The sequence below is a fragment of the Neophocaena asiaeorientalis genome, unplaced genomic scaffold (genome assembly GCF_003031525.2).
Source record: "Neophocaena asiaeorientalis asiaeorientalis breed wild unplaced genomic scaffold, Neophocaena_asiaeorientalis_V1.1 scaffold798, whole genome shotgun sequence".
Classification (NCBI taxonomy): Eukaryota; Metazoa; Chordata; class Mammalia; order Artiodactyla; family Phocoenidae; genus Neophocaena; species Neophocaena asiaeorientalis.
Genome location: NW_020173042.1, coordinates 1,376,742 through 1,396,373, shown reverse-complemented (window position 1 = coordinate 1,396,373; position 19,632 = coordinate 1,376,742). Strand labels below are relative to the sequence as shown.

The 19,632-nt window shown below is 38.0% G+C and overlaps 1 protein-coding gene across 1 annotated transcript in view; it reads right to left on the bottom strand.

Moving 5' to 3' along the window:
- CNTNAP2 (contactin associated protein 2) overlaps positions 1–19,632 on the bottom strand; it is a 2,003,631-nt gene that overhangs the window by 960,293 nt on the left and 1,023,706 nt on the right. The window contains exon 10 of the mRNA XM_024742848.1: positions 15,645–15,794. Coding sequence (XP_024598616.1) covers positions 15,645–15,794 — 150 coding nt within the window. The remainder of the gene's footprint in view (positions 1–15,644; positions 15,795–19,632) is intronic.

Below are 19,632 nucleotides of genomic sequence, written 5' to 3'. Positions count from 1 at the left end.
GAGTGCACCTGTAACCTTTAAAGTTGATGTTGGGGAAAAAATCATGCCTTCCTACAGATTATACTTCAATGCCACAGTAAGAGGTAAAAATATAAGGCATGGAATGGTGTATCTTATACTTTTTTAATAGCAAAAGAAGTGCAAAAAAAAAGTTTAAAACACTCACTGTTGCCTGCTAGCATAAAGTAATATAAACATGTCTAACAGAGTAATTTTTAATGATGTGGTTAATTAGCCTTATTAATTAGTAGAACAAATGTTTAGTTAGCACCTTCCACATTAGCACCTTCCACATAGTACTGAGATCTGTCTATCTATACTGGGATGAGCAAAACTGCTCTCCTGGAGCTTAAACTCATGTTGTCCACCTGATACACCTCACTTCTCTTTAAGCTCTAAGCAGTTTCCTACATCCAAAGACAGTTTTTCTGGCCTCTTAATTCCCATTTCTCCAGACTAAACAATCAGGATCATATTTCTCCTTTTCCCTTGTACTTCCACCATCTGCAAACTAAGAAATGTAGAATCATTTACTTTCTAAGCTGAAAAAAAAAGCTCTTAGATAACAACCAGCATTAATTTCAGTAACTTCTGGTGTTTTAAGGAATGGCCAAATAACTCTTCTCTCTTAATTTAAGGCAAGAAATTTACTGAATTATGCTTTTTTATGGGGAATAGAAATATGATTGGGAATGGCAGAGATAGAAATACATGATTAGAGAATATTCTATTGCTTTTAAAAAACTAATTTTGCTTCTCTAAACTATCTGCTATAAAAAGCTTCAGGCTAGGATGATGGATAATTAAAAACTTGGAAAAGAAATGAATCCACTTAAATGTATTTCCCAAACTTATTATCTTTAGATTAAATAACCATACACAGATTTTCAAAATTTGCCCAAGGAATGAATAATAATATTGGATGCCAGTTTATTAAGTAAAATTGGGTATACAGACTATAATAAGTTCAAAGATAATATCAACTGTTTAATATTAAAAGAGGAGCTGTTACAGAGACTGCTAATTACCCTCCAATATTTATTTTCCCCCTCTTGCATACAGATATTTAACTGGGCACTCAGTTATCCAATCTCCCTTGTTTGACCATGTAAGTTCCAGCCAATGCAGTGTTTCATACATAATACGAGACTTGAGGGAGTGGTTTTGAAGGAAGGGGGCAGGCCCTCCCATTCTCTCCTCTTTGCTTCTGCTTGGAATTTGGATATATTTAACGTCTGGAGCTTAAACTGACAGCTTGGAACCACAAGGCAAATAGTAAATGCTGAGAATGGTAAAGCTGAAAGATGGAAGAAGCTTGACTTTCTGACTCCATGACTCCAGAGTTTACCTTCTATCTATCTTCTTTTATGGAAGAAAGAAATAAATCTCTACCCTGTTAATTGCAGTCTCTGTCACTCAGAGCAGAACCTAATCCAAACAAATACTGTATTTGGTAATATATTTAAAAATAAGATGTTATGTGTGACAAAACCTAAGTTCATGGAATTGCCTGCTATAAGCACTGGGCCCTGAAGCCTGGGATATTACAGGCTTGGCAAGCTGGAGCCTTTATTATTTGTAGTAAAATATCTGGTCATATTGTCAACTGCTGTTCCTTGGAAGGCAAAGCAGATGCCAACTGAGACATTTAATATTAGGAGCAAAGTTAGGAAACAATTAAATGCTGATGTGCATTGGCTCCTTCTTGCTATGTTCAGCAGTCTTCAAGAGAGCGATGAACTCAGTCTAGGACTAGCCAGTCAGCAGGCTGAGATAAAAGGAAAACCACTTTGAAATGGAAGATGGAAGGCTCTCTGCTTCTGCTGACAATCTAAAATGATGGAGAATCCTCAATTTACAAGCTTGAAAAAGTAAAAAAAAAAACAAGAAAGCCCTCCAAACACATACAAAAACTGTATACTAAATTAAGGTACAGTAATTATAAGCCATAGCTGCCAAGAGGTAGCCTTAGAAGGAAGTAAAGCTGTAGCCCAAGATGTCTTTTATCACCTTCAGGTAAGAGTAAGGATGGGGAAAAATAAACTATGAGAAATAGGCATCTTATTGATTAGGACTTGTTATATTAGGATTTAATTCATATCTGATGCAAATATATAATCATCAGCAGAACTCTGTATGTACTCTGTTACTATAGATAATAAATAAAATAAAATAAATAAATGAAAGGAATAAATAATTACAACAACAAAAAGAGCCATCTACCAGAAAGTGGGAAACAGTCTTATGGCAATAATATTTAGGATATTATCATAAAGGGTTATTCTTTCTCAAGGCCACAAGGTTGAAAGGGGGCATAAGTTGAAAGGAGGAAGGAGAAGAAAAGGATGGATCAGCAAGTTCTATTGGAGACAGATCAGAGTGGCTCACCTCCATTGAGAATTAGCAGAACACAGAGGTAAGTAAATAAAAGAATAGAGTCACCAAGCTTAAAACTACATCAAGGGACTTCCCTAGTGGTGCAGTGGTTAAGAATCTGCCTGCCAATGCAGGGCACACAGGTTTGAGCCCTGGTCTGGGAAGATCCCACATGCTGCGGAGCAAATAAGCCCGTGCGCCACTACTACTGAGCCTGTGCTCTAGAGCCCACGAGCCACAACTACTGAAGCCCACACTCCTAGAGCCCGTGCTCCACAACAAGAGAAGCCACTGCAATGAGAAGCCTGAGCACCGCACTGAAGAGTAGCCCCCACTCGCTGCAACTAGGGAAAGCCCACACGCAGCAACGAAGACCCAATGCAGCCAAATATAAATAAATAAATTTACTAAAAAAAAACCCCACTACATCAAGAACAGATATTTCGATTTGGTTACTTGCACATAGAACCGTCTTAAAGAAAATAGATTACAAGACTACAGTGTTTTTGAGGGAATGAATTTTCAGCAATTGAAAAAAAGTCCCTTAAAATCATTTCTCCTATTTGTTTGGCCATAGAAAATTGGGAATGTAAACAGAAATACCAACCTTATTAGAAAACAAAACAAAATTTATTTTCTGGTTTATAAAGAGGTTTTACGAGAGAATGTCCTAAAACTACCTTTGTTTTCACTTATTTGTATCATTAGTCAATAATTTGTGGTGGCCAAGGAGGGATGCTGGTCGTATCTCCCTTCCTGTTTGAGGAGCAGAGTTGGTTGGTCTAATTGGGGTCCACAGATGTCCTCCTGCTGAGGCCATGCTCCCCGAGGCTGCCCCAGTTAATTACTAAACATGGCAAGATCACCCGAGTCAGCCCATTTCCGTCTATCGTGGGACTCTAACAGGCTATTTTTATGAGGATTGCGGCTGACACTGTCTCAGTCCTTTGCTACACAACCTGGGGCTCTTCCTACACAATCCTCCGTCCTTCCATCACTCCTTCCTCAGGTGTCAGGCTTCCTCCTCCTCTTTTACCGCTTTATCCTTCAGAGACACTTTGCCCAGTAAATCTTTCAGTGTCTAATTCTGCCTTAACATCTGTTTCTTGGAGTACCTGGACTGACACATTACTCATGAAAACAAAAGTATAATTTTTTTTTTTTGGTAAAGCACTGTAAAATCAACTGGATAGGGTAATCTGTAGAAATGTTTATGTTCTCCAAATAATAACCTGACACACATATTACATATTTACATGAGATATACAAGTCATCACAGTTTTAAAATCTGGCCAATTTTTTTTTAACTTAAGAGCATTTTAGATATGGAAAATATTTTCTAAAAGGTACATACAAAAAATCATATTCAATCTACATATTTATAGTTACCTATATTTCTACAGTCAGAAGATTACGTTATTTTAATCTAGTGATTTTAAAATAACAAAATTAATATAAGGAGAAAAAAACCACAAAATAACAGTGATAAATAGCCACAGGGTTAATTAAGACAATTCCTGCAAGTCAAAGAGTTTTTATAATTTCATGATTTTTTCCTTTGAAAAACTACTTACAATTCGCTCTTAAATCTGAATATTCCCAGTGCAAGCCAGTCATAAGAGCCAGAAAAAATCAAAGGCATGTAGAATATCACAATAATTCTAATGATAATTAGCTCAAATCATAGCTCTAATCAAATTTTACTTCTAGGAGGTATAAAAAGGTCTTTGGAATTGGCGGCTATGTAATGAATACTTTCCTATCTCCAACAGAGAAAGAGCTTCTGAAGAGGTTAATATATTCAATTTCACTGTGCAATTCCCTTCCTCCTCTGTGCCCTTTTCTTTTATGCATGTAGTTGGAAAACAAAGTAAAACAACCAAAAGTTCCTTGGGAATTGGAGTGAAAAAGAAATGTGTCTCTTCTTGTTAATGTTCTCATAATGGAAAGAAATGGCTTAAAAATGTGTTTTTTAAAGTGGGGAAAGAATTTGCTTAAAAAATATTTTTATGGCAAGTGGTTGTTTTAAACAACCAAATTCTTTTTAAGAAATTAATAATTGAGAAAATTTCTAGGTTAATTCACTACAGTTAAGGAAAGACTAAGTCTCTGAAGCTGAATAAGAGAAAAACAATCACATATAACAATGAACCAGGGTGAAACAGTAAAAGCACAAAGGAAAAATATATAAATAAAAATCAGTGAATGAGTTTGGAAACAATAAAAGAAAACTTAATTCCAATTATTATATAAATTTAGCCAATCCAAATCAAAATAATTTTTAACAACTTACAGGAATCCCTAAGGTTCTAAGATGTGGTTTCCTCATTTCTTGTTTTGCTATTTAATAAACTGTTAGTCGGTTGGTCAGAAAACTTGACTCTTGCCATAGTATTTTAAAGGGAGGTATATTACATAAAAGTAAAATGGGAATCCACGTATTTCAATATTAATAAGTGATGTTCAATGCTATATAAATGTAGATGATGGTGAACTTTCATTTTAGTTTTTAAAAGGCAATAAATAATTGATCCCCTGATTCCTTCTAACCTCAGTATAGTTGGGCCATGGGTGGAAGAAAGACCAAAAGGAAAAGATGATGACTAGTCCATGCTTTCAAGTTGGAAGTATATCCACTAGACTAATATTTTTAAAGACCATTTATTTTATAGCAGTTGTTTAGCTTTGAGTCGAAGTTCTCCACTTGCCTATTTCTGAGTGGCACTGCAGTCCCCAATTCAGTGACTGATTGGAAGTTTAGTTTACCAGAGCTGGTTTTAAATCAGTAGACTCTTGACCCTTGTTATACCCCATGTGTGATGCAGCAAAAAGAGCATCTGGGCAAGACTTGAAAGATTTGAGAACTAATTCAGAACCCATCAAGGAGAGAGAGGATGCAGGGAACTGTGAAAGTGTGTGTGTGTGTGTGTGTGTGTGTGTGTGTGTTGGGGGGTTAGGGGGTTGGTTCATGGTCTTGTTAATTTGGGAGGAGGAATGACAGGTTACTCCATGGATAGCAATACCTTCAGCAGTTCCTGATGCAGAGGTCAGAAGTAGTCTTTAGGAAAACACTGCCAGATGGACCCCAAAGGAGTCCATGCAGAAGGAGAAAGTGTAGAGTAGAGGAAAGGGTAAGCTCAAGGCTTTTTGTCAGGCTGACTGCTGTCATCTTGACTCCTTTTTGTGTATCAGGGCCCATATCCCACCTGTCAGCAAGTCCTGTAGGCTTGACTTCCAAAAATGTATTCGGAATTGACCATTTCCCACTCCTCCACTAGTCTATCTTCCTTTATCTGGGTTATTACAATAGTCTCCACTATTTTAACTATACTGCTCCCTCATCTGACCATAGTCTTTTCTCAAAACAGCACCCTTAGAGATCGTTTTAAAATGTAAATTAAATTTTGCCATTCACCTGGTTCAATCTTCAAATGACCACCCACCTCACTCAGAGTAAAAGACCCTTCACAATTCAGCCTCTGAAGCCTCGCATTCCTGAAGCTGTGTGGCCTCCTGTCCTCAAGGCCTCCATGTGCTCATACCTGTGTACTATTTATACTTCCTTTTCTCTCTACCAGAGATGCTCTTCTCCATAACTCTTCTTAATGTGTTTGCTCACATCCTTGAGTTTTTTGCTCAATCCTTGAGCTCTATGTTCAAGTGCCATCTTCTCATTGAGGCTTCATCTGTCAAATTGTTTTAAATGGTAATCTTCAACATCCCCCTTCCCCCAGACCTTCCTATCCCCTTCTCTGATTTATTTTCTCCAAAAATACTCATTTCACCAATTTGTTATCTCAACTGGAATGACAGCAAATATTTTTTTCTGACTTGTTCAATGCTCTAGCATGAATAATAATGCCAGGTTTTAGTAAATATTTAGTAAATAAAATGACTTGAATCCTGGCCCTACTCCTCATTAGTCATACAGATAGTATGTACACCTAGATAAAAGTGCATCTGATCTAATACAAAATCATGTTATTGTCAAGACCCTGAAAAGTTATTCCTGCCAAATGTGATAATGGAATACCAGTGGCTGTTCTCTGCCAGCACAGTCAGTATCCCTTACCTAAAGTTCTCTAGGGGGAGAAGAGTATGGCAGAAGCTGGCCATCTATGTGGGGATGAGAAGTCCTCTAGCCCCTTTTGCATGTAACCATTAAATGTAACCACAGGGACTGTTGATTAATTTAGTCAATGACTAAATGTAGAACTATTATGCATCAGGCATTTTTCCCCAACACTTAATATAGCAGATAATGTAAACAACTAATACCCTTGTCGTATTAGTGCTTACATTCTAGTGGAGATTCCAATAATAAACAGTCAGTATAGCACATAATGAAGGATGTAGAATGTTAGAAAGTGATTAAGTGCTGTGGTAGGGGAGGGAAGAAAGTAGAGTGGGACAACAGGGACCAGGGATGCTGAAGGTGGGGCGGGGGTCAGGACGTGCTAGAGCAGGAAGGAGAGGGCCTGGTCATCCTCCTGGAGGAGGTGAGACTTGGGAAAAGTCTCTAAGGAGGAGAGTAAACCAGAGAAGAGTCAAAAAACAGAACAAAAAAAATAAGGGTCTAGGGAAAAAAGAAAACATTATAGGGACAATAGAAACCAGACCAGTGGTTGCCTGGGACAGGGCAGGAATGAGAATTGACTGCAGGGGTCAGAAGGGAAATTTGGGGGACTGGGGAAATGATCTAAAAGCTGGACTGTGGTGATGGCTACACTACTGTATAAATTCACTAAACTCACTGATTTATACACTTGAAATATACATTTGAAATAGGTAGATTTTAGCATATGTAAATTTTATCTTAGTAAAAGCAATGAAAAGAGAGAGAGGGAATAAGAGAGGTAACATAAGAAACATAAAATTAAACAAAATAGAAGAACATGCCTGTAGAAGACTTGGATATCATAATTAGAAAACTGTAAAAGCAGTTTCTGGTATTCCTTTATCTGTACATTAAACCAGACAATCTGATTATATTTCTATTTGATGTTTCGAATCCAGAATCCAGGATATATAAAAGTACTCTGTGATGGTGAGTTTTACGTGTCAACTTGGATAGGCTCTAATACACAGTTATTCAATCCAACACTCATCTAGGTGCTGCTGTGAAGGTGTTTTGCGGATGTGGTGAACATCCACATTCAACTGACTTTAAGTAAAAGAGATAAGCCTTGACAATGTAGCCCTCATCCAACCAGGTGAAAGGTCTTAAGAGCAAAACAGATGTTTCCCCAGATGGAGCTTAGAGTAGGTATACATTAATAAGAGAATCATACAAACAATGTAAAATGATAACTTTATAAAGGTGAGACATATGGGGGGATAAGAGCAAAAACTGTAAATTCTAAGAGGGTAGAGATTCTGTTTCCTGTTTGGTCACGGTGTATCACCAGCACCAAGCATAACCCCTGAGTTATATGAAGGGCTCCACAGTCTCTTTGGATATAAATGAATAAATGCAGATCTCAGTTCTGTAATAGAAAGATAAATGCATGTTTGAAAAGAAAGTCCTAAAGATAACCAAGCATTTAGAGGAATAGGCCACAAAAAGATTAAAAGATTTACTATTATTTCAACCTGTTAAGAGAAAATTGAACATTGATCTAATAACAGAGCTGAAGGATTTCAATTCCCAAAGTAATATCACATTTGTTTTCTTTGAAGGCATTTCTTGTGAGAACACTTAATGTGCAAAACAGCACATGTACCCAGCATTTATATGTTAAATGTAGGAATGATCTTACCATCAGTAAGGGACTGGACACATAGCCATGGGTGTCAAGTATGTTCTCCTAAACTTTTCTGGTTGTTTTAATATGAACAACTCTCTGGGAACACTTCATTGTGTCTTTATGACTCTGAGCCTATGTTCCACTGCTCGGCAGAGGCACATTATGCAAAATTCCAAGGCCAGTACACCATGCCGTCAGGACGACAATTTATTCTTAAACACGTGTGATCTCAGAAATGCCATTTAAACTCTACTGAAGAAAGAGAACAACTCCAGGATTTCATCTTCTTTTCATGGCACTCTTTTGTATGTGTGTGATTGTTTTATTTCCAGCATTATTATTATCTACAGCCAAAGTCTTTACTATTTTCATTTCTTTGGTAGTGATAGGTCCCACCACACTACAAATCAAGGTCAAATTCAAAATTCCTCTGTTTCTGAAAATTTCCAGGTCAGCTAAGCAATGCGGATAGACTTCCCCGCCTTGTCTTTATGTATGATCCTGCCCCTAGCGTTTGCTAACTCCAAGGCTGTGATAGTTAATTTTATGTGTCAACTTGAGCAGGCTAAAGGATGCTCAGATAACTGGTAAAACATTATTTCTGGGTGGGTCTGTGAGGGTGTCTCCAAAAGAGACTGGCACTGGAATCCGTAGACTAAGTAAAGAAGATGGCTCTCATCAAAGTGGGTGGGCATCATCCAATCTGTCGAGGACCCAACAGAACAAAAGGCAGAGAAAGGGCAAATTCCATCTCTCTTTTTGATCTGGGATGTCTATCTTCTCCTGCCCTTGGACACTGGAGCTCCCAGATTTTCAGCGTTTGGACTTTGGGACTTACAAGAGGAGCCTTTGAGACTAGGAGTTAAACCACTGGCTCCTCTGGGTCTCAGGCCTTTGTATGCTTTTTTCTCACTCTAATTGTTAGTTAGTTAGGGATACATTTTCAAAACAATGATTCCTTTACTTATCATTTGCACTTTTGTATTGTTTTGTTTACACAAAGCTTTCTAACATTTATCAGAGATGATTTCTCACCATAACCTAGTGTGGTCATGGAATTTTCTCAAAAATATTTTTTATTGATTTCCTTAAAATTCTATACTCAGTCCTATTTAGAGGTCAGAAAGTAATGTTCAGAAATTTGGCCAGCAGTGCTGTTTTTATCCAGTGTGCATAGCAGTTTAATTTTTGCTGTTGCTGTTTGTTTGACTGTCTCTACCTTTTAGTTATCCACATTGGCTAAAATTTGTTTTACTTTCAACTCTTATAAAATTCATCTTTGAAAATGGATAATATTAATCCAGAAATATGAATCTCCCTTAAGAAGTAGGATAACTTTAATTAAAGGGAGCTATGAAGCAAATCACTTATATCTTATTATGGGCCAACTTGCACCTTCCAAAAATATATGTTGAAGTCCCAACCCCTAGAATCTGTAAGTGTGGCCTTATTTGGAAATAGGGTCCTTGCAGATGTAATCAAGTTAAATGAGGTGATAATCTGATCACTTAATGGATCCCTAAATCTGATGACTGGTATCCTTAAAAGGAGAGGGAAATTTGGACACAGAGAAACAGAGGGAAGAATTCATTTTGAAGATGGAGGCAGAAATTGGAGCAATGTATCCACAAGCCAAGGAAAACCAAGGATTGCTTGCAACCATCAGAAGGTAGGAGAATCCAGAAAATACTCTTCTTTGGAGACTTTAGAGGGATCAGGGCCCTAGTGAACCTTGGGCCCTGCTGAACCTTGGTTTCAGACTTCTAGCCTCCAGAACTGTGAGGGAATAAGTTTCTGTTAAGCCACCCAGTTTGTAGTTTGTTGCAGCAGCCCTGGAAACCTAATACAAAGAAGCTTGTTTAAGATTCACTTTTCAGACCACTGAGAAGACATCATCTAATGTACCATATCATTTGATAAAACATTTATCACTCCATTTCTTGTGGAAAGCAACAAAAAGGAGCTAGAAAACAAATCTCCAAACAACAGATCTTCAGTAGGTGCAACAACAGGCCAGTTGGCCCTTCAGAGGAAGGAAGACTGGACCATAAACAGAGTGCTGCAAGGTCCTGCACATATTCTGGTGACAGACGGGTCACCCCAGGTATTCCTGAGCAGCTATCTGGGAGGCCTTTCATGACCAGGTTGTGGTGTGTTTTGATCACTAAGGAAAGCTTTAGGCACTCACAGCTGGTGGCATTTTCCCTTAAACAGCCAGGGAGCACCAGCACTGGTGACGAGTCTCTAACTGCTTCAATGAGAACTACTTTACACAGACATATATTTGAGACAGGCTAGGACCTGGGACCTGGGACACTTTGCTGCAGTACTTGCACCTGGACAAAGGTCTTCTCAAGCAACAAAACACAAAGACACTATAAGGAACTAAAAATAATTCTGTGCCTGTGCAACTGGGGCAAACTATCAACAACAAAATACAGAAAAGATCAAAATAAAACCCAACTGCCACTTGTGCAGAGCCAGGAGCAAAGGCAGGGGGTCGGGAGCAAAAGCAGGGCACCACCCATGCCCCCCACCCCCCTGCCAGGCACTCACCACCACCTAAGGGGTGGGCAGACCACCTAAGCCACGCCTCCAGCCCGACCCCTGGACACACGCCTCCCCTCACCCCATATGAGGAACCAGCTCGCCCCACCTCGGGAGTGAGCAAGGGAACCCGTTTTTGTTCTTGCTCACCCCTGCTGCAGCAGGGGCCCCAGTAAAGCCTAGTCTGAATTTCTTGTCTGGTCTCTGATCAATTTCTATTGATTAAGGAGTCCAAAAACCCTGGTCAGTAACATATTTACATATCAATCTAATAACTATTTAAAATTCATGCTCTATTTCAATGAGGAGTAAAAAGCTATATACTGGTGAGCCTAGATTTGTAACTGGGAAGGGATGTGCCCTTTTATTAAACTTTATTAATTCCATTCCTATCAGACTCTGGCCAGTTCCCAATGCCCCCCATCTCTCTGGTCACCTCCACCTAATCTGGCACTTTCTTGAGAGCTGCCACCCCCAATGTGTTCCTTAGAACTCCCCTTCCAACAAGACTGGATCTTTCTTACCCCTCCTCTTCAGCCCACAGCTCCTTTTCCTTTTAAATTAAAACAAATGATCAAAATACCAAACCTAAAGAAATTTTTAAGTTGAAAAATCTTTCTACTCTCTCATGATCATGGGCCCTGGCCTGCATGAGAAATCAGAAAGCCAATTCCCAGGTAAGCAGTCAATAATAAATTGAATTATTTTCTTTAGAATTCTTTTGATTATTAAAATTAATGAAGTGTTATCAAAAAGAATTCAAGTTGGGAGATAGAGAAATAAGGTAAAGCAGCTAAAATAACTTTTCTTGAGGAAACATTCCCAAATGAATCTTTCTTTTTCTGTTTATTCCCAAGAAAAAACAAGGCAAGATAATTCTTAGAGTGTAAACATCTGATTCAGAGTGTTACAGAGGAGAACTAAGAGCTTTCCTGGCGTGAGCAGGGTGCAGGCGTGGAGAGAGAAGGCTCCACACTGGTGGGCACAGCCGTGCCTGTGGTGGCAAAAGCAGCTGTGTAGCCAGGACTTACTTCAAAAGCAGCAAACTGTGGACATGGTTAAGGGCAGAACGCCTTTATGTAAGGCTTTCACCCAGCGGGGAAACAATTTGATTTTTACTGACTAAGGAGGAAGAAATGCTTTGAGTAGCCAAGCAGTTGGTGAGAGGCCTCAGATGAGCACATGACCTGAAATCTGAAATTTTCCTTGGAAGGGGCTGTCTCAAAGGGAGTTTAAGAAAAGACCCCAGATGAATTGGAAAGGCAATCAGCATTTAGCATGAAACCCTGGGGTCAGACCCTGGGGTTAACAGGTGATGCTGTGTAATATTCACAGAACAGATCCTATTGCCTTTTAATAGATAAAGAAAGATAAATTATTAAAATGGCCTATCAACTAAGAGAAGCCACCGTCCCAAATTCGGTGTGTATGATTCAAAGTTCTTATTTTAGAACAAAGTCAATTCTCCTTTCCACTATACTAACATTTCTTAAGATGTCATCATTATAACATCTACAACTTACTTTAAATTTTCAGCACAGACTGTATGAAGTTGTGTGTGTGTGTTTTAAGTTACAGTCCAGAGGCGGCTATCATTCTAATCAGGCAGCCACGTGCCAGAGGTAGTCGTGAGCATGCTCTCAGAAACACTGCAGCCACTCCAGACACGACTACTCCAGGATCTCTGCTATCTATTCCTCTCATCAACTTTCTGAATGTCAAGTTGGGTTTTCTTTGGTAAAAATAGCAGTCTCTTAATTAGCATAAATGGTAGGTAAATGTTAGGAAAGAGATCTCAGTGGTAAAATTAAATATATTAAGGTTATGTAGTTTGGCAAAACTTCTTTTAGAAACACTCACAGCCTGTGTGAAAACGGTATAAGACTCCAGTGAGATCTGTGACCTGAAGCCGTGGACACGGTTCTGGATGCTGGATCAGTGAACCTGTGCCAGCTATTAGCTTAGGAGGCTTTCTGTTGCCTGGCACTGGCTCTGGGTACAGCTGAATCCTGCCTCTGAAACACTGCTACAGCTGCCTGAAGAAAACAGTTTCTTCAAGGGAAGGCACGTCAGAGAGCTAAGACTTCGTTGAGCTGACAGAGGAGTCTGTATTAACAGTGTTGTTCCAGCTTGCTAATAAATGTTCATTTAATAAATGTCTATATGTGCCCCGGACCCTGTCTGGGGCTTCCGTTCACTGCTCCATGGTGGCAGAGCTGTATGAGAATAGCTGTTTCTTACTTATCTCACTTGTCAGTGGCTAACATTGTTTTTTAAAAAGGATATAATAGATATGCATGCAAGGTGGCTAAGTCAGATCTATAATTCTGTTCCTCAGATCATTTGTTTCAGAATCACTTGAAGTTTAGAATTCTTCGATTTCTCAACATCCTGCATTCTAAAGTTCTATGAGTGGGGCCTGAGAATCTGAATTGTAACAAGTTCCCCTAGTGATTCTCATATACTCTGAGGATTCAGCCAATAAAGATAAAACCAAAGCATCATCAAGATCATTTTCTGACAGCATTTCCCAATGGCAGACTAAAGACCCAAGAGGGAGGAAATATGACCCTGACCACTGGGTTTGAAAACCCAAATCTGTAAAGCAATAGTAATAGCACACTATAAAGCCCTCATATCTTATAAGCTCTATGCCATAAATTTGTGGTTATAGCTTTTTGCCTACCCATCTAGATGGAAATAGATCAACACTTGCCTTAAGCATTCAGCAAGCTCATTCATGGCCAAAGATATTCCACTGTCATTTGGATGAGTAGGGATTATCGATAGCTTTCCAACTGAGTGCTGTCATCCATTTTCTGACAGCAATGAAAACTGTTGGCCAAAAGTCCATCTTGTTAAATATGTTTTGGGAGAAAGACCAGTTTAGCTACTGGGTTGCTTTTTCTCACATCAATCAGCCCAGTTTATTCACTCTGAAGACATCTTGTCTGACTTCATCCACTCATCAAATATTTATTGAGAGACTTTTAAAAAGCATGTAGCTTTAACTCCCAACAAAGACCATGGAAGATTAAAGAAACAGAGGTCTAGTTCAGGACTTCTGTCTCTGAGCTGCCACTCATCATCATATCATGATGCAGAGGGGAGAAACACCCTCATACAGCAGTCAGAGGTTTTGAATTCAGGGGCTGGCTATAGACTCAGCAGCAAGTCAGTATAGCTCTTAGGGCTTCCATTTCTTCTTTTGGAAATTTAGGAATAAAAGGCTTGCCTTGATTATTTTTCAGAATTTATTAATTCATTTACAAATATTTGCTGGTCATCTACTATATTCAGGAATTTTTCTAGGACCCTGGGGGATAAAGCAGGAAACAAGACATACAAGATGTCTGTTGTCAAGTAGGCTTATTCTAATAATTAGAGAAATATATACAAATAGTGATATATAAACATATATTTATATATACAAATAAATAGATATAGGAATATTAATAGGCATATTTGCAGAGGCAAGTATATGTACACATACTTTTTAAAGCTTAAACCAAAGCCTTTTCTAAGGATACAATGTATTTTTTTAGATCTCACATTGGGTGATTAGAATGAGAAAGGGAATAATCTAATGGAAGATTATTATTGATCTAGGCAACACACCTAGCATTTTAATAAAAGATATCCCTATGTTTCATTAATGAAGAAAAACATTTTCTGGCAGGATGCATTTCTCAAATTAGAAAACATGTCAGGTCTGTGTTCCAACACTCTTTCACATATAGAAGTAGAATTTATCATTAAAAGAATCTTCCATTCCACTAATCATTTTATTACTTAAGAATCAAGATATTTGTGATAAGGTGGCTTCATGTAAGGCAACCTGTGTTAGGCAGCCTCTCAGAAGGCCCCAGTAACCCCTGATTTCTTGTGTAATCCCCTTGCTTTAAGTGTGGGCTGGATTTAGTGACTTGCTTCTAATAAGTTGTATATAACAGAAGTGATGGGATGTGACTTCCAATTGTATATAACAGAAGACTGGATTATTAAAAACAAACAACAACAAGAACAAAACCTTTATGGTTTCTATCTTGTAAATTTTCTCTCCCACTTACTGGCTTTTCCCTCCCCGCCCCTTCTCCCTCCCTACCTCTCCACTTCTCTCTCTCTCTCTCTCTCAACCTTGCTCCTCTTCGTATTACTTCTGTATCTCTTTCTCTCTCTCTCTCTCTCTCTCTCTCTCTCTCTCTCTCTCTCTCTCTCTCTCTCTCTCTCTCTCTCTCTCTCTCTCTCTCTCTCTCTCTCTCTCTCTCTCTCTCTCTCTCTCTCTCTCTCTCTCTCTCTCTCTCTCCCACACACACACACACACACACCCCACCCCATCATCTATAGAAGAGACCACTTGAAGAAGAGAGGCCCCAAAGGATCAGACCTGCATAGAGGAGAACCGAGGCACCCCAGCCAATAGCCAGCACAAACGATCAACCAAGTGAGTGCACCGTCTTGGAAGCCAACTCTCTAGCACAATTAAGCCTTCAAATAACATAGCCACGGCCAACAGCTTGGGTATAACCCCATGACAGACCCACGTGGTCAGAATCACCCATCTAAGTCATTTCTGAGTTCCTGGTCTAGAGAAACTGTGAGATAATACATGTTTGTTCTTTTAAGCCACTAAGGTTTGGGGTAATTAGTTACACAGCAAGAGATGACCAATGTATAATCCAAGGACATGATTCTTGAGAATAGTGTTATGAGAATGAATGGATTCAGAATCTCACGCTTTATACTTAGAATATTTGAATTGGACTAGAAGAATATGGTGACATCATATTAACACTTTATCATGAAGAAACAATAAATTTGATGCTCCTTTTAGTTCAATGAGGTTACAGAGTTCGTTTGCTTTTTTCCTGAGATCTACTGAGTCCACTGAATCAATATAAATACTTCAAACTTTATTGAAACTCCATTTTTAGCAATGTATTAGTTAACCAATTAAAAAAATGGTAGTCTTACCTCCAAAAAAGTACTTCTGGCCAGTTTTAACTTGAAGAGGACTGTTAGTTCGGACTGCTGAGGCTTCATCTCCATCGATAGTGAGAATAACAAAATTCTCCTTAGCTAGGAAACGGACTTCATGCCACTGGCCGTCATTCAACCCAGAACCTGTTAGATACAAGAGAAAAGGCCATTTCTTTTCTTAAGATGATTCAGTTTAAAATAATTTTTAATAACAACAGTCAGAGCTTTGTAAGTAAAAATTAATATATTTTCATCTAGGAAAACTCAGTGTGGCTACAATTAATATCTCATCTTCTTTAATATTATAAGTAGTTCTATCCTCCACCAGACCAAATACGGCATAACATAACCCAATCAAGTAGGGACATAATGTGCCATCGGGGTACATGAAAAAATGGAGTGAATTAAGTTGTTTGGTAGATGATGATGAATTATTTTAATAACTTATTTTCTAGTTAGCTTTACTAGACTTCACTCTCAGATGAGAAAAAGGATTTGTAATTTTATCTCATGTCACTCTCTGTTTTTAAAAACTATTTTTTGTACTGTCATTGCCTCTCAATAGCCACATCTGGCAAGTATAGCTAATAGAAATAAAGGACTAAAGAATAAATGTGTGAGTATGTGCAGTGAAGGGGAGAAGAATATGCCACCCCAACATATGCTATTTCAGCATACTGATTATTTTGAATTAAAGTTACTTAAGAAACAGCAAGTGCAGTAAGGATACTCTGACCCTCCTTTGTCCCTCAGAAAGCAGGAAACAAATCTCTCATGTGAAAGGTACCCTCCCTGTACCAGGAGGGTACAAGGCTTCCTTATCACTAGAGAGAGGGAAGTTAGGGCCAAGAAGGCTGTATAAACAAACCATGTTACTAATTCGTTAATCTACTACCCCAAACCCAAAACTCTGGGTTACCAAAGTTACCCCAAAACTTCTTTGTCCTGTTAATTCTTTACAAAATTAATCTTTTTCTTCAGCTAAAAGGTATAAAATCTGCCCTACATTGGTCACTTTTTGAGTCTCATATTTTGGAGAGGTCCCATACGTACAAAATTATATTTGTTTTGGCCTTCCCTGGTGGCACAGTGGTTGGGAGTCTGCCTGCGGATGCAGGGGACACGGGTTCACGCCCCAGTCTGGGAAGATCCCACATGCCGCGGAGCGGCTGGGCCCGTGAGCCATGGCCGCTGAGCCTGCACGACCGGAGCCTGTGCTCCGCAACGGGAGAAGCCACAACAGTGAGAGACCCACGTACCACAAAAAATATATATAATAATAATAATAAATTATATTTGTTTTCCTCCTGGCAATCTGTCTGATGTCAATTTAATTCTTAGATTAGCCAAAGAACCTAGAGGGGAAGAAAGGAAAAGTTTTCCTTCCCTACAGCAGTTATTTGTGCTAATTCACCACTAATAGGTATGGGAAATGATACCAGGATTATCTGATCATTTACAAATAAGATATCTTTATAATGAATTAGGTTATATTTAAACAGATAAACATAAACAAAATAAATCAACAACTCCCTAACAATCACATTCCACTCTTGCCTAGTACAAAGGTCTTCAGAACTAGAAAATCTATTTAGTTATCCATTAGACAGAAAATAACATTAAGTTTCTGTTTAGTTTGTGTTCATTTTTCAAATAATAATTAGAAAATTAAGGAGTAAAGAGAGGAGAACAGCCTTCAAACAAACGTATCTTGAAAGAGTTTAAGGAACACTAAGAGAGACAGAAATCTAAGTGAGTCAAAGTGACTTTCTTTCACCTTATAAAGGCCTATGGAAAGGGAAACTATTTTGTTCTAGACTACTCCAGATGGCTTAATCTAGAATCCACAGGTAGGAGTTATTGAAGGTACAGTTCAGCCTCACAAGAGAAGCCTAGCATGAAAAGCTATCCAAAAATGGAATGAGAGAAAATCAGTGAAGCACGAATGATGGCTTCCAAGCTTCTGATCAGAGGTCTGCAAACCACAGCTTATAGGCTAAATACTGCTTGCTGCCGTCTGTTTCCGTGCAGCCTGAGAGCTAAAAATAAATCTCACATTTTAAATGGTTGAAAAATAAATTAAAATAATAGCAATATTAAATTACATGTGAAAATTATATAAAATTCAAATGTAGTGTCCACATAAAATTTACTGGAATACAGTCAAACTCATTTGTTTATACATTGTCTGTTCTACAGAGTCAAAAACAGTTGCTACAGAAACTGTATGGCCCACAAAGCCTATACTATTTACTATGTTGTCCTTTACAGGAAAAGCATAATCTAGTGATTGGTTTACATTATTAAACAGAAACACCATTTTAAAGAAAAAAAGTAAGGCTTCTTGGGGCTTGAAGATAGTCACATATATGTAGTATTAACTAACACTGTACTAGTAAATATCGTTACAAATAATCATCCCTCAGGTGTTTTTTTCAGGATTTTCAATTTTTAACTTAGTAACATTTATTGAGCACATTTTATTTCAATGGAGGAAAACAGCTCTAAAGTAATTAATACTAAATAATTTTCAAATTATGAAATGTGTAATACATACAAATACATATTTTTTGTACTGAAATTACTATGTAAACATACAGTCTTATTCTAAAAGTAAAGTCAGTTAGCTGTCAGACAAGTAGTAGTGTTTACTGAAACAATTCCTTCTCTAGTAGTGGGTTCTCCCACAAAACTGATTCATGAAGACTGTACCGTCACCAGAACATATTCTGTTAAATTATAAAACTGGGGTTAGTGTTAATTAGCCATAGAAGTGTATGGTTTTGATTTTGGTTGTTATTTTTGCCTTTACAATGTGATGAACCCTGCTTTGAAATGCAGTTTTGGAGCATGGGTCCCAAGGACAGTAATGTTACAAATGTTTAATCCTAAATAGTCACACATTCAGAGGAAGTCACTTATAAGCTGTCTTCAAGTAACAGGGCTTTCTGTTCTAACTGGTAGACCAGAAAGCCTTCGTAAAAATTCTAATGAAAATTTCTTCATCATAAAGTTAATTTTTAAAGGGAAAATCATCAGCTTAATTGTTCATGACAAAAGGTCTATTATTCCATCAGATTAAAGTAAAAAGGTTACTTTATTTTTTTCAAGAAACTTAATTACTAAAGAAATTGGACCTCATATAAAAGCAGCCTTGTTGATAGCAGCCACTGCTGCATCTGAGCTTAAGGTGTGATTTCTATTCATTTTAATTCCAATTATTACTTTGAACTGTTAATGCTAATCATCAAGAGGGTTTTTTAATAACATGTGGATAAAGAAAAATTTTAAGAAGTGACATATTTTCTTTTGAGAAATTAGGTCATCCTTGCCCCACTGAAGAATGAACTTCATATATTCGGGGCCCATTCCTATCATAGATTGCTGAGGCATACCTCTTGACGATTAACATTAACAGTTCCAAACAATATTTCACAGAAGAAGATTTTTTTGAATTACTATCCCCAATAAATAGGTGAGAGAACTGAATCTAATAACGTTTAGGCATCCCGTATGTGGTAAATGTCAGAACTGAGAACGGGAACTCAGCTATATCTAGTTCTGGAGGCTGAGTTCTTATAAACAGCAAACAAAGAAAAACCAACAACAATGAAACATGGTAATATAGACTCTGTGCATCTGTGATCAGAGTTCTCTTATACCACACACACACACACACACTTCCATCTGCCACCACATCTAGAGGGAGTTTCTGGAGTACCCTTGTCTCATACAGCATCAGGGTTGTAAATAAACTGAGACACCGATCCGGTTTCATCTGCCAACTTTCAGTACTTGCGTCATCAGATTTTTGTTGTAATGTAAGATCCCACTACTACATGTCTTTTAGTAGTTTCTTACATTGATGTTTTTCCCCTAAAATTGTAATTTGAATGGAAATTAAGCAAATTCTAGCATTATTTCCCTAAGGCATATTAAAGTAAGCCCAGGAGCATTCATTTAAATCATCTCCATACTTTGT